The 14,783-nt window shown below is 38.6% G+C and overlaps 2 protein-coding genes across 11 annotated transcripts; one reads left to right on the top strand and one right to left on the bottom strand.

The window, feature by feature from the left end:
- Positions 1-5,915: 5,915 nt before the first annotated feature.
- On the bottom strand, positions 5,916-7,888 carry LOC105138574 (adenylate kinase isoenzyme 6 homolog). Of its 8 annotated transcripts, none has more exons than XM_011044705.1 (5): positions 7,652-7,888; positions 7,541-7,585; positions 6,704-6,932; positions 6,430-6,575; positions 5,916-6,297 (listed from the first exon to the last, which is right to left on the bottom strand). In XM_011044705.1, the coding sequence occupies exons 3-5, from the start codon at positions 6,905-6,907 to the stop codon at positions 6,111-6,113; spliced, it is 537 nt and encodes a 178-aa protein (XP_011043007.1). In that variant the 5' UTR covers positions 6,908-6,932; positions 7,541-7,585; positions 7,652-7,888; the 3' UTR covers positions 5,916-6,110. The 8 variants fall into 8 exon arrangements, with proteins under 8 accessions (XP_011043007.1, XP_011043006.1, XP_011043009.1 ...); XM_011044704.1 differs by having other exon boundaries at positions 6,704-6,923; XM_011044707.1 differs by having other exon boundaries at positions 6,704-6,912.
- A 26-nt stretch (positions 7,889-7,914) lies between these two features.
- LOC105138576 (Tetratricopeptide repeat (TPR)-like superfamily protein) lies at positions 7,915-11,026 on the top strand. Of its 3 annotated transcripts, none has more exons than XR_844805.1 (3): positions 7,915-8,202; positions 8,453-10,482; positions 10,657-11,026. XR_844805.1 is itself a non-coding variant. In XM_011044708.1 (2 exons), the coding sequence occupies exons 1-2, from the start codon at positions 8,088-8,090 to the stop codon at positions 9,967-9,969; spliced, it is 1,632 nt and encodes a 543-aa protein (XP_011043010.1). In that variant the 5' UTR covers positions 7,915-8,087; the 3' UTR covers positions 9,970-10,961. The 3 variants fall into 3 exon arrangements, 1 of the variants encoding a protein (XP_011043010.1); XR_844804.1 differs by having other exon boundaries at positions 10,599-11,026; XM_011044708.1 differs by having other exon boundaries at positions 8,453-10,961.
- The last annotated feature ends 3,757 nt before the right edge of the window (positions 11,027-14,783 follow it).

The following is a 14,783-nucleotide window of genomic DNA, read 5'->3' as shown; positions in this document are numbered from 1 at the left end:
GCATCATCACATGCCTAATTAGCTTTTGTTATTGGGTTTATATAATTCACTATAAAAAAGTTTCTACTTATTCTAATTTCAAAATGAGTTCTATGAGTCCACACCACCTCTTGTTGAGACCTCTAGAGCATGTAGTCTGGTCAAACAAGCGATGTGCCTAGGAGCCTGTGGGTATGGAAAAATTCTAGACCCATCTCCACTAGGCTTTAGAATTAGAAATATTTATCAAGTGTAGGTGTTGGACCCAAAAAAGTTTAAGCATGGGCGTTGGACCCATATGAGAACTCAACACGGGGACTTAAACTCATAAAAATTAAGAAAATTATTATGAGAATGTAAATAACAGTAGAATACATATATAAATATGTGAATAGATCTAAACATGTAGCCCAAGCTCTTCAACCATATATTGCCCTCGTTGAGCTGCAATGACTCTACTTGGAAAGATGTCTGCAAAATTAGGAATGGAAAATGGATGGAAGACTACGCTAAAATCCACTGCTTCCCTTCAGAGAGGTTGGAGAAATACTAGTTGGACATAGCTAAGAATATCATATCTCTTGTCGTCTCAGTCAAAGCTGTTTAGCCCTAGAAAAACTCATGAAATTACTTGGGAGAATTATTTAAAGTCTCCAAATTAGCCTGAGAAATCTTAGTTTCTTCCTTAGTAGCTGCTAGCTCAGCCTAAGTAGCAGTAAGCTCGGCTCGTAGACTACTTTGAGAGTCCCTTGCTGTGAAAAGTTCCCACCTCAAAGGAATCACCTGATTGTACGAGGCCTTAAGTGCTTTTTCTATGGAACTTAACTCAAGGGAAAGACTTTGCATTTGGTCCTTTAGCTTAGAATAGGCACCCATGATGCTTCGCAGTTCAGCTTCCATAACATTTTCCCCCCTTGAAGGCGTTTAAAGGCAGCTTGATTCTCCTTATTTGCAACTTCTTCCCATCTCACACAATCTCTTTATGTTGTTTAACACCTCTAGGAGTGGGGGCACACATCATAAAAACCTACCAAAGAAGGTTGTTAAAAAAGGACAACACCCAACCTAAACAGAAAAGAAGTAGTTTTTCCTTACATTAAAAGCCATTTTGGCTAACTAAATTCAAATGGCAATGAAAGCTTTCATCAAACATCATTGAGATGTCTGCAGGGATAATAGGGGCTCTCTCTAAAGTGCTCACCGTCTAAAGGCTAACTTACTCGAGACACGTTTTTCCTTCAACCAGGGATTCCATGTATTGCCTCTCCGTGTCCAACAAGTCTAGAAAATCAAATGAATTACGGCCTAGAACCAGCTTAGAAAAGACATCCCTAAACTTCCTAGGAGCAACTCCGGTGGAGGTCCCAACTACTGCTTTTTCAGCGGTTAGAGCCGGGGTTCGAAGTAAGGAAAATATCACAGGGCTTCTTTCTGTTGAGTTAAGGGTTAAGTAGCCAACAATGCCCTAATTCTTCTCCTCTTGAAGCTAGTGGAGGCACCTGCAATTACTTCAGGATTTAGGCTTGCTTCCCTTGACAAGAAAAGACCAGGACTATCTACTTCAAACAAGGGGACAATGCCCTCAAGTGTAAGGAGTTCCCCTACTAACAAATAGGAGTTTTCCTTCTTCTTTTCATCCTTGTCGTCACTAGAGGCCTGAGATGAAGACCCCTTATGGAGGCTCTTGATAGGGGGCACCTATGACGCCTCTCCTCTAACTATCAAACCTAGAGGAACAAAAGGTTTAGATTCTAAAACGGGCCAAAAAAGAAGAAAACCTAGCAAGATGACTATCTTTCAAAACTTCTTAGTAGTGTCCCTTGGCCATCAAATCGATTTCATAGTCGATTTTAGCTGCATCCAACACGGTGCAGTTCTTCTCCTCATTGGTGGTCAGACAAAGCTTTCTATTTACTTTATAGGGAGGAGTCCTTCGATAATCAAAAATCCCCAGATTTGTTACATTGCTCTCGGTAAAGCAATCAACCCGGTGTATTGTATGACCACCTATCTCTCCCTTTACTTCTTATGGAGGTTGTGCTTCCCAAATAGCGTGTCCTTTATGACATCTTAGCTCTTATTAGCAAAGTTGAAGAATCAACACATGTTACTGCCACCATCTGAGTTGGTGACCAATTGGTAACAACTCTTGAAAACATTCACAGTAGGCTTGAGCCCGACCATTCTATAAAACTTTTTAAAGGTAGACATGAGTGTCCACCTATTGGGATGCAGCTGCCCCGAACTCAACTAGTAATAGCTAAACACATCCTTTATAAAATCCTCAGAGAGGGAAAGAATACCCTATATTGTACATGTAGAGGGGGGGCAGTGATCTCGAAGAGGCCCCAGGAGGTTCCTTCGATTAGTTTGTTGATATGCTCGTAAAGGAGAGGCATCTAGGCAATGTACTTGCTAGGTTGGTGGTGAGTCATGAATTCCACATCCATGGCACCGATGTTATTGGGGATGTCATCACATATAGAACTAGGGTTATAAAGAAAAACCCCCATTGTTGGATGAAAACCTTTTCGTGCCTTTATATATCTCGAAAAGGCTAAAGGAACCCATTAAATGCTAGTCATCCTTTCAGTACTTAAGACCCCGTAGAAAGAAACCACTTGGACTTTAGGTCTCATCTATGCTAGTAGAGAAGACTAAAGATCTAATAGGAAAAATAACTAGGGTTCTCCTACTACAAGTAAAGGCTTAAACCTTGGAAGACAGGTTGACAGAAGCCTACTCTAGGCCTAGCTAAGCTCAGAGTCCAATATTCCAAAAACATGATCTATTTGTCATCATTCGTATAAGTTAATTTATCATTTACTCTATTTTTTTCATAGTATTGACTTTTATTATTATTAATGATATTACCCTAGGGTTCACACATTTTTTGCTTGTCAGTTAGCCAAGTCCACTCGCTTTGGAATTGGTTTCCTGCCAACTCAATTAACGTGCCTGAGTCCAATTCCTTTTTAGAATAGTCGTGCCCTCGCCCAACTCCATGTTGGGCTAGAACATGCCCACACCCGACCTCAGGTTGTTCTAGGTTGGGCCTAATTCCACGTTGGGCGCGGACTCGACCACGCCTAACTCTATTTGGGGACCGAAAGAGTTCTCATCCCATCCCATAACTAGGTTTGGACGCGTCTCTACCCAGTCTCATGTTAGGCCCGAATGTGTCCACGCCCCGCTTCGCCCCAATTTGGACCTGGACATGTCCATGCCCAGCTGCACTCTGGGTCCCTCGTAAGGAAAGAGATGTAGAATTAAGAAAGAAGCCAAAAATGTGTTTTGTCTCTCAATATAAGGTTTTTCCCACCCCTTCCTGTATATTTATGCATCCTTTTATATTACCTGACTTGACTTGCTTCATGCAACGTAGAAGGGGTAGAGATGTAATCTTGTAATAGTAAAATAATATTATTCTATGGCTCGTGTCATTACATCTAATTAATATAAGTATGGGTTGCTTGTTCGTATTTAATGGTATTATGATGGGCATCACGATTATTAATTCAGGCTCAAGGTATGGGGAGCTCAGTGTAGAGTGACCCTTCAGCTTCATACCCAATCTTAGGGATGTTGGGCTTAATTCACGCCCCAAGCCTAAGAAAATAGAGTTGGGTGTGGTCGCACTTGGGCCCAATTAGAGGATGGGGCAGGGATGCATCCACGCCCAACATAAAGTTAGGCTAAGTTGCACTAGGGCCCAATAGTAGGACGGGGAATGGACCTGTCCGCGCCTAATGTAGAGTTAGGTAGGGTCGAGCCCGAACCCAACTTTGGACTAAGTGTGGACTCGTTCACACCCAAAGTAGAGTTTGGTGGGGTCTCGCTTATGCCTAATCATGGGACGAGCATGGACACGTCAACATCCAACTAAGAGTTGGGTGGGGTCATGCCCGGCCTAATGTGGGACTGGCCGGGAACGCATCCTTGCCCAATGTAAAGTTGGGTGTGGCAGCACTGAGTCTAATTATGGGACCATATGTGGACACGACTGCGCCCAACTTAGGGTTGGGTGTGTTGTTGCCCTGACCCAATCGTGAGACTGGGCGTGAATGCATCCACGTTTAAAGTAGAGTTATAACTTTCATTGGGTGCGTGTTATCTCTTAAATAAGGTTGATTTGAGAAACCACGACCCATCATTTACTAAAAAAGTTGGTTCAAGAAAATTTTCTAGGAGTAGCCTGACGCTAAATACCAAGATCAAGGAATAACACAAAATCTCTATGTGTGCTGGAATTACTCAAGGAAAACTCAACTCATATTCGTAAGATGGAAAAAAAAATAATAATAATAATCCCTTCTATTAGACTCATCCTCCCTTAAATATTAATCCAAACGTACAATCTCCAACTCCAAAAATAATAAACTAGAAAAGCAATAACAAAATAAATCTCCAATTCTAACTAGGAAAGTAATAAACTAGGAAAAACAATAACAGAAATAAAATTGCAGTAGCTCCAATGTTTACAGAGATATTGATCACTGAACTATGGGAGATTCATTTCTTGATCTGCATCAGAAGAGGTATATGTGAAGGCTGCAAAAAATATCAAAATACATTTGCAACGTGCAAGGGAAAATTGTCCTCCTTGTTCTCACCTGTATAGATAGATAGTTCAGCTTGTTTTAATTAATTTGGTTACATTGAGTCTTCGGAGGTAGGTTGAAACGACAGTATTTTTGGTGTGTTTTATCCTTGTAAGAACCCATTCATATTAAGATGTTTGGTATTTGTGTCTTTCCTTAAAAGTTTATCATACTTGTCGTGTTTTTGGTTGGTTTATTATATTGTTGTCAACTTGAGATTGTCTAAATTAAAGGCACAAGTTCCTCAATTTCAGTCTAACCACATATGCAGTCTTAAATTGCGTCATCAACTATATGAGTTGACCTAGTGTTCTTAATCTTCCTTCATTGTTTTATTATTTTGCATTTTAGTTGAGTGTTCTCGTAATGATATGATACCTCCAATTAACTCTGCCGCCTCACTGAAGTAAGGGAATTTTGGGAGGTTTTTTTTTGTATATTTTATTCTCTGAAATGTTTTTTTTTCCTTAAAAATAGTTGTATCCCTTAATGGAAGGACTTTTTTGGGAGTTGCTACGTAAACAATGACATCTGGAGCTGGTTTTCCATGTGCCTTTGCCTCTGCTCTGCATTGCATTGTTTATTTCTCATTGAAATCGTTGCTTGGTTTTTGGATTGGACGCTATTTGGCCCTGCTGGATGGCAGGGTACAAAGTAACTCTATTTGAATATTTAAATGATTGTTGTTATCCTTCTTGTGCTTTGGACTGCATCAATTACATGATGCTTTCCCCTTGGAAGATCCAAAACACCAAGCCGCTGCTACAAAAATAAGGTTAGCAGGTGAATGAACAAGATAAAAAAGAAAAGAAAAGGCATTGGATAATTGAAAAGGTAAAAGCATCAAACCAGCAAGGGAACAACACTTCTAATACGAAATTTTGTCGTACAATTTTATATGTTATCTTTTAGGAAATCAAGTTTCATCTCGATCCCATGATGAGAAACGTATGTTTAATTCGGGTGCACGTGGCGTTTGTGTGCTTGGGATTTCACATTGAGCTCAAAGACACTTGAATTGGATTATGATCCTTCTCTAGTAAGTGAAAAGTGGAAAATCAAAAGTTTAACACGCACGATGTTTCTTCTTCTTCTTTTTAATTAATTGAGATTTGCACTAAACCTCATTAATTGGAATATATTCCCAGGGAAAAAGCAAGGCTCTTCTGTTTGCTGGTCTCACTTTCATGTCCAGGAGGAAACACAAGATTCCTCCACTCTAGATCTGGTTTTATAGGGCTTGACTTGCTTTAGAAGTAAGAAACTCGTGCCCTAATGGTGGTGGGGCCTATTAATGGGTCCATGGAAGTGATAATCTTATCGGAGACTTCATGATTCAAGGTTATGAGTGTACTGATAACCTAAAAGGATTTCATACAAAGGAAACATTCAACCATTTGGTTCCGAAAGTTAGTGTACTTACTACAGTAAACGATGAACATCACCGTAAACATGCCCACACGATAAGTTCTCTCAAATAAAATGGTAATAATCAAAGTAAAAAACACAGAGAGGAAGCTGAGGATCCCACTATGGAACAGTTTTCCAAGTGGTGAGCCAGTGAGTAAGAGTGGCAATGTTGTTGGTGATGTCGTCGATAGAATCACTCCTTAACGCCACCACAATGCCTTCTGGATAACTTTCTTTTGCCTCCTCCAATAGGACTTGGAAGATTTCACATTCCATGTTGTTGGATATCTTCGTCTCTGAGTAGCCTCTTTTGTTTTGTTTAAAAGAAAAATGAAGATGAAAAAAAGATTAATCCTGACATTTGCTACTGCAGAAGCTACAAAACACACACAACGATACTTTTAAGGACGTTCAAGATGAGTTAGATAGGCTGAACTACCTCTTGCTTAAACGATCGTACAAAACAGAATTGTCAGTTTGCAGAACCACAACTTGATCAAACCATCGCTCTGGAAAGAAATCACAACCATGATAGTCCACTATGTTTCCACCTTCTTCCATTATATCTTCGAGTTCATCACACACCTACCTCCCGCCCCAAAAAGGTAATAGAAATTTTAGAAAATGGACATCCTGAAAATTTGACTAATATTTCAAATATCCATGTTAACATAGGAAATGAGCTTGAAGTACGGTAATATATAGGGTTTTACCAGGTCTTCATTAATTATGTAGCAGTCAAACTGGTCATCCCATCCATCATGCAAGTTCTTCTCTTTGACCAAATCTCCAATATTAATGTGGCGGAACTGGGTGGCCTCTGCCAGAGCAGATGCGGTAGTTGTTTTTCCAGTTCCGGGTGTGCCAGTTATCAATATGTTTGGTTTCTTCCTCATGTCACTATCTCTTTGTGCCATGCTAACTGCTTTCTCGCTAATAAAACTATCAATTTGGTTAATTACACGAAACTAGAAAAAACTATAATTGCATAAATCTCATGCAGCACTAATAATAGCATACTAGAAGAGCAGCTCAACCCTACGTTTCCGATAATTAATTTGAAAGGAACAAAAAACCTCAAAATTTCCAAATGAAGATTAAAGCTGGGTTTAGTAAGTCTTTTTAGGTCAAGGCAACATTCCTTTGTCAAGGTTATTCCATTTGTTTGCAACTATTAAATAAAATGGCTGAGTAATTATCTGTCTTTCCAACTGACCTCCTCAACAGGGAATATAATAGATATCGCCATCCAGAAATACCCAAGTGGTTTGTTCACTTCAAACCAGCAAAAGGATTTCAATTGATGGAAGCTTATTGCATATATCCATATAATTTACATTTACAATGACTTACACAATCCGCATATATATTGTTTATTTAAAGAACAACAATTCAAAAGGGAAAACTTTACCCTTCCCAAAGGTTAGGGGTATTAATAAAAAGAATTAGACAAATGAAGATCGAGGAGTATAGAGAAAGGAACAGAGACGTAGATAGAGTTTTGATTATCCTTCACTGATCATAGAAAGAGAGATAGAGCTTTTACTTACTCAATTTATAAAGTGAGAATGAAAGTCATGAGAGCAAAAGAGAAGCACAGCCACCGACAAGAAGCAGAGCCTCCAACGAGAAGCAGAGCCACCGACGAGAAGCAGAGCCACCAGAGCCACCCACGAGAAGGAGGACTTTTTTATCCGGTGGAAGAAGTATTTGTTTCGATGGGGGCCAGGGGTTTTGTCTCTTAGGATGGGAGCGGTGATTTAGGGTTTATGGATAATAGAGAGGGGTAATTTGGTGCAAAGAACATAACAAAAGAAACCAGTCTCTTCTGTTGAGGTTGAACCTGAATTTCGAATGGTTCAATTTACCTGGTGATAAACTTATTCCCAATTCTAACCAGTAAGTTAAATAACCAGAAAGGGCCTTGAAAGGCCCTTTTGTACAAAGCCCATAAATGGCTAATTGAATTTAGCCCATATTTGAACCATCCTCTTTCCTTTCTTCCGCTCCCATTTCCAAGCAGAGAGACAGAAATTTCAAGACCAGATAGAGTGAGGGAGAAGGGGACGGAGGAGAGAGAGAAAGAGTACGGCAAACATGCAACTAAATGTGATAAAGAGGCTGACTACACAGCCCCATATGGGAATTATTAGGTGGAACCGTTCCTCCAGTTCAGTACCAGTCTCTTCTCCTCCTCAGCAACATTATGCAGGTATTGTTTGATCACTTGCTCTTGTCTCTGGGTAATTTTTTTTTAATTTTTATTAATGAGAGATTGACACTTCATTAGACACTTATAGTGATGAAATTTGTTTTTGTGTTTAAATTAATGAAAGATTAGCACTTCATTATCCCCTTAGAACTTGTTGCTGGTTATCAAATTATATTATTGTCATTAGTGAAAGATTCTAAGTTTAGACCTTTTTTTTTTTTTTACAATTTAATGAATGGTACTTTTGCAGATTACCAAGAACTTTATAACCTTCTTCAATCAGGCAAAACGTCAATGGATATCAAAACTCTGAGTAAAATCCATTCAAGAATCATTACATTTAGTTATGGTACCAGTCCGTCTCTTATGGCTTCTTTAATGTTGAAATATGTGCATTGCAATTGCCGTAGTCTTGTTTATAAAGTTATTGATCAAGTTTTCTGTTGGAGTATTGATTTGGTGGAGTTGAATTTGATCATTGATAAGTTAATGAGAACGGAAAATTATAGGGTTGCCAAAATGGTTTTTAATAAAATGCCTGTACGAGATGTGGTAACATGGAACACGATGATTGGAGGTTATGTTAGAAAAGCACGATTTGAGGACGCATTGAGACTTTTTAGATTTATGAATAAATCCAACGTTGAGCCAGATAAATTTACATTTGCATCAGTTATAAATGGGTGTGCAAAACTTGGAGCCCTTAAACATGCTCAGTGGGTGCACGAGTTGTTGATTGAGAAAAGAATTGAGTTGAATTTTATTTTGAGTTCAGCATTGATTGATATGTATTCCAAGTGCGGTAAAATTCAGACTGCCAAAGAGATTTTTGATGGTGTCCAACGCAACAATGTTTGTATTTGGAATGCAATGATCAGTGGTTTAGCAGTTCATGGGCTTGCTTTAGATGCAATCAAAGTCTTTACAAAGATGGAGGTGGAAAATGTTTTGCCTGATTCTATAACTTTTCTTGGAATTTTAACAGCATGTAGCCATTGTGGTTTGATTAAAGAAGGTCGCAAATACTTTGATTTAATGAGAAGTCAATATTCGGTTCAGCCACATATTGAGCATTACGGAGCCATGGTTGATCTCTTGGGTCGAGCTGGGCTTCTAGAAGAGGCATTTGCCATGATCAAATCAATGCCAATGGAACCAGATGTTGTTATATGGAGGGCACTTCTTGGTGCCTGTAGAACATACAAGAAGCCAGAACTGGGTGAAGCAGCCATGGCAAATATATCTCGTCTCAGGAGTGGAGATTATGTCTTGTTGTCAAATATCTACTGCTCTCAAAAGAGATGGGATACTGCACAGGGAGTATGGGAAATGATGAAAAAGAAGGGAGTTCATAAGGTCCGGGGAAAGAGTTGTTTTGAGTGGGCTGGTTTTCTTCACCCATTTAAGGCAGGTGATAGATCACATCCTGAAACAGAAGCGATATACAAAATGTTGGAAGGATTAATCCAGAGAACAAAGCTGGCTGGATATGTGCCCACAACAGACTTAGTTACAATGGATGTCTCTGAAGAGGAAAAGGAGGGAAATTTGTATCATCACAGTGAAAAGTTGGCATTGGCCTATGGGATCCTCAAGACTACCTCTGGAGCAGAAGTTAGGATTTCAAAGAACCTCCGAATCTGTTATGACTGTCACAATTGGATAAAAACGGTTTCAAGACTTTTAAGCAGAGTTATTATTGTAAGGGATAGGATTCGGTTTCACCGGTTTGAAAATGGTTTATGTTCTTGTGGAGACTATTGGTAGTGGTTCCTTAAAATTCTTGATAAAATATTTGGTGCTTTTATGATTTTATGTAGTTCCACAACTCAATAAGCAGAGGTGGCTTGGTTAATCTATACCAATGACATCCACAATTCGCATTCCAATGAATAAATTACTGTAAAGTTCAGGAGTTGCTTGGATGTTAATGAAATGATATGATTCTGCTGAGAACACAGTTGGTTGTCCACAAATTTGGATGAGATAGCCTGAATTTGTTGCTTGAAATAGAAGTCAAGTTTACTTGGAACTAACAGCATTAGAAGGAATTTGCTTGGATTGAGCCTATGGAATTGGGACTTGCCAAAATTTGCAATATCTGGTAGCTGAAATTTGATCACAGGAAGAGTTTGAAGGATTGGCATTGATTAGAGCTAGCCCAGTTAAACTTTTGGAGGATGCACATGTGAAATGGATGTTCTGTCATTGACAGGTTCAAGTGGATGCAGGATAGATTTGCATGAACGTCACAACACTTAATTGAAAACATTCAGCAAGGCGTGTCAATCTTTACAAGTTGAATGTCTATAATTGTATATTTTGTTCTCATTGAAATTAGCTTACTAATCCTGATGATTTTAGTTCCTTATGCCCTTTTGCCATTACTTATACAGCTATCTTTCTTTCTGTTGTGAGATGTGAAGTTTGTGATTGAAATTTTGCTTTTATCAGAAATGATGAATGATTCATCATGAAGCTGAGGAAATCAAGCTTGGATTAGACTTATCCTATAAACAAAACATAAGGAACTTATATGTAGCTAGTGATTCAATGATTACTAGCAAGACATGCATAGTTATTAGATTAGTTAGAGACATCATTTATAAGTTTGAGAATATGTCATATTGTGTATACAGAGCAAACTCACCTGCTGGGCTCCCATGCAATCCTTTGTTAGATGATAATAGATAGGAACCAGTTATATCTGGTGTTCTTAAATGTCATCTGCATATTGCACAAGCATGCTCTTTTTCTTATCTCTGCATCCTATACTCGCATACATATTTTCCCCACATATTTTGTTTATTGGCTCTTGAGTGTTATCAATTTTGTCTGTTTTCTAGAAAATGTTGGATATTTTAAAGACTAGGTTCTAATTTTAATGCCCTTTTATAGTGACAATTTAATGGTTTCTTTTAAAAATTCTTGCTGATGTTCAATCTTCTTGGCACCTACAGAACCTCACTGAATATGAAATTTGTGAATAATTTTGCTTTAATTATCACTCGAGAAGAGAATCTTAGGATTTGGTAGTGGATCTAGTTTATCACTTTTTTTTTTTTACATCAACTTATGTACATTGGGTTCGCTTAATCTTGCTTATAATTATTGATAAAGTTTACTGCTAGAGTATTGATTTGGTGGGTGGGTTTCAATATGATTATTGATAATTTTATGAGAATAGCAAATTATAGGAAGGTAATAATGGTTTTTATTAGAATGCATGCATGAGATGTTATATGGAACTCAAAGATGGGAGGCTGTGTTAGAAAAGCGTGATTTGGGGAGACAGTGAGACTTTCTTGAGTTATACTGACAGATTGGATGTTGAACCAGATAAATTTATATTTGCTTCAGTAAATCTTGTGCAAGACTTGGAGTTCTTAATCATGCTCAGTGGGTGAATGAGTTACTTTTCGGTAAAGGATTGGATTGTTCTTATTTTGAGTTTCGGCATTAATGAACATGTACTCGCTATTTTTGTGTGCTGAATTCGATGATGATCAGTGGCGTAGCAATTCATCGGCTTGCTTTCAATGAAATCCAAGTATTTTCGAAGATGGTGGAAAATGTTTTTATCTTATTCTATTATTTTACTTGGAATCTTAATGGCATGTAGACGTTGTATTTTGGTCCAAGAGGGCCACAGGTACTTTGATTTAATGAGACGTTGGCCCCATTTCAGCCACAACTTGAGCATCATGGAGCCATGTTTCATCACCTTGTTCAAATGGGTCTTCTTGACAAGGCTTATGCCATGATTGAATCAATGCCAATGGAGCTAAATGTGATTAAGCAGAGGGCATTATCAGTGCTTGTAGAACATACAAAAACAAAACTGGGTGAAGTTGAAGTTGCCATTTCAAATTTATCGTGTCAGAAGTTGAGATTGTGACCAACCAGCTTCAAATTTGTAGTCCAATCTACAAGTTTACCAAATCCCTGTCACATTACTCTGGCTACACACATCCCCTCTCTGTACTCTTTTATTTGTCGAGGTTGCCGAAAAGCTAGGGTATTAGAAGATACAGGAGCTCTGTCACACGGATTCTTTCATTTGTCAACTCCCTTTCTCTCTCACAGACTTGTCAGGGTTGCTGAAAAGCTAGGGTATGAAAAGATACGGAAGCTCTGTCACACGGATTCTTTAATTTGTCAACCCCCTTTCTCTATCACAGACTTGTCAGGGCTGCTAAAAAGCTAGTTTTTTTTTTTTTTTGAGAGAGAAGGATACAGAAGCTTTTCCGAAGAAAACAATGTGTTTTCTTCTTCTGTTTTCACTGCTATATCTAAAATGAGAATTAATTTGTTTTTTATTTTTTTACAAATAATCTCTTATGACAGCTTAGAGAACATACATTCTTTTTTCATCTCATTTTAATTGTGTATTTCAATACACGCACCATCTAATCTTTATGATTTATGTTTTTAGATAAACATAAATTAAAAGCATAAAAATCCAATATTCGACTACTTTTATAATTCACAAGATATGAAAAGAAAGTTAGCTACCACTCATACTAAAATCATTGATGACCCAATGAAAATCAACTCACGGCTTAGAGATATTCGGCTTGTTATGATACCTTATTTTAAATCACCTTTCTCTCTTATCTTATAACTTAAGATTATCGAGTATTCAAGATAAAAAAAGATGATATGGGTACATATGAAAAAACATATATCTAAGTAATGAGTTGATATCTAAGGGGTGTTGTGTCGACATGAACACATATGAAAAAAAAAAAAATCCAAGTAGTGAGTTGATCTCTGAAAAGGTGTTGTATCTACAATGATTTTGGTATAAGTGTTTGCCACCTTTTTCTTCATGTCTCGTTGATTATATAAATAGCTAGATGTTGGCTTTTCACGCTTTTAATTTATGCTTATCTGAAAACATAAATTATAAAGGTTAGATGGCACATGCACAATTAAAAAGAGATGAAGGAAGAAAGTATGTCTTCTCAGGTGTCATAACAGATTATTTGTAAAATAAAGAAATTAGTTCTCATTTTAGATGAAACAGAAGAAGAAAACACTGTTTTTTTCCAAAAAAGCTCTTGTATCTTTCTTCAAAAGAAACCCTAGCATTTTTGCAGCTTGACAAGTCTGTGAAAGAGAAAAGGAGTTGAGAAATGAAAGAGTCTGTGTGAGAGCTCCTGTATCTTCTAATACCCGAGCTTTTCGGCAACCATGGCAAACAAAAGAGTAGAGAGAGGGGATGTGTGTAGCCAGAGCAATGTGACAGGGGAGGGGTGCAGGTGGTGTTGGGAATTTCGACCGGTGATGTTCTGATACTTGCTCATAGGAGAGCCAAGCACACTGACACAATATTTAACGTGGTTCGGCAAAATCGCCTACATCCACGGGAGAAGTTAATATATTTAGAGATAGAGAAAGAATACAAAACAAATACATGGAGGAGGAGGATTACACCCTCTCATACTCAACTCTCAACTCTCTTTGCTGCACTTGCAGCTGTTGCAATGGCAGTTAGGCTGCTGCCATTGCAGCTTTCTCTTCCTCTCTACTCTCTTCACATTTTCATAATTCTCTTCACTCATTTTGCTCTCTTGCATATGCCTCTATTTATAGGCATTCATGGAGGCTTTTCTTCAACAAAGGTGGCTGCCAACTCCAACTCTTCTTCAACAATGGTGGCTGTCAACCTTTGACATCTTGGATGAGTGCACATGGTTGGTGCAATAGCAAATGGTTGTTGCACATTAATGGAAACCAACCTAACAATCACCCCCTTTGCCATTCATGTGGGGCAACTGTCCTCATTCTTCTTCAACACAAGCTTGCATCTTGCAGCTCTTCCAAGCTTTCCATTTTGAGAGCTTTTGTAGCCAAGTTTACAGGTACTTACCAAACCTTTCAATCATCAGAGTGATCTAAGCACACCTTTTCTCACACAAAATGATCACTATAACCAGATGGTCTGCCACATCACATCTGAATAGTGTTAACGCTTGTCTCTGGAACAACATTCCCCTTCAACCATGCTCGGTCCGGAATGATTCATCAAGCCTCACATCAAGGCTTATAACACCCCCTCAAACGGATATTTCAAGTGCAACAGTTATTATCTGAGTATCTCAATATAATCACAAGCTCACCACTCTTCCAAGAGTCTACTCATCCAGGAGTTGCGCCTACCCTCTGTTCCACCCTAGGAACCACGCCTTACTTCTCCGTGAGTCTCTCGCTCTTAGTCTCAAGAGTCCAGGTAGCTTTCCACCTTTAACCATGGGGGCAGCCCATAAAAGGTTGATCCATATTTATCTTCATACTCCGAGTATTACAATGCCATTACCGAGCTCACCACCTTGACAAGAGTCAACTTGTTCCCGGAACCTGCGCATGCCCTCTGCTCCTTCATAGCAGCCGCATCTTAATGCTCCACAAGTCATCCACTTATTATCCAAGGCAAATGTCTTCTAGCTCATTGATCTTTAGCATGGGGGCAATATCCATGAAAGTCAATCCTGCATTTGTCTCCATACTCATCATAGCCTTTTTATTGGCTATCCATCTGTCCACTCATACCTAGCCATCACATTGGCTTTGGGGCG

The sequence above is a fragment of the Populus euphratica genome, unplaced genomic scaffold (genome assembly GCF_000495115.2).
Source record: "Populus euphratica unplaced genomic scaffold, PopEup_1.0 scaffold79.1, whole genome shotgun sequence".
Lineage (NCBI taxonomy): Eukaryota > Viridiplantae > Streptophyta > Magnoliopsida > Malpighiales > Salicaceae > Populus > Populus euphratica.
The sequence above is the reverse complement of the archived record's forward strand: the minus strand, read 5'-3'. Positions and strand labels throughout refer to the sequence as shown.

What these genes read in the sequence shown, in the direction of transcription:
- LOC105138574 (XM_011044701.1), bottom strand. Translation starts at nt 6,907, where the DNA reads ATGGCACAAAGAGATAGTGACATGAGGAAGAAACCAAACATATTGATA. An exon ending in ACATAATTAATGAAGACCTG is followed by an intron (nt 6,576 to 6,703) that starts GTAAAACCCTAT and finishes GGCGGGAGGTAG; the next exon opens with GTGTGTGATGAACTCGAAGA. An exon ending in TACGATCGTTTAAGCAAGAG is followed by an intron (nt 6,298 to 6,429) that starts GTAGTTCAGCCT and finishes ACAAAACAAAAG; the next exon opens with AGGCTACTCAGAGACGAAGA.
- LOC105138576 (XM_011044708.1), top strand. Translation starts at nt 8,088, where the DNA reads ATGCAACTAAATGTGATAAAGAGGCTGACTACACAGCCCCATATGGGA. An exon ending in TCCTCAGCAACATTATGCAG is followed by an intron (nt 8,203 to 8,452) that starts GTATTGTTTGAT and finishes GTACTTTTGCAG; the next exon opens with ATTACCAAGAACTTTATAAC.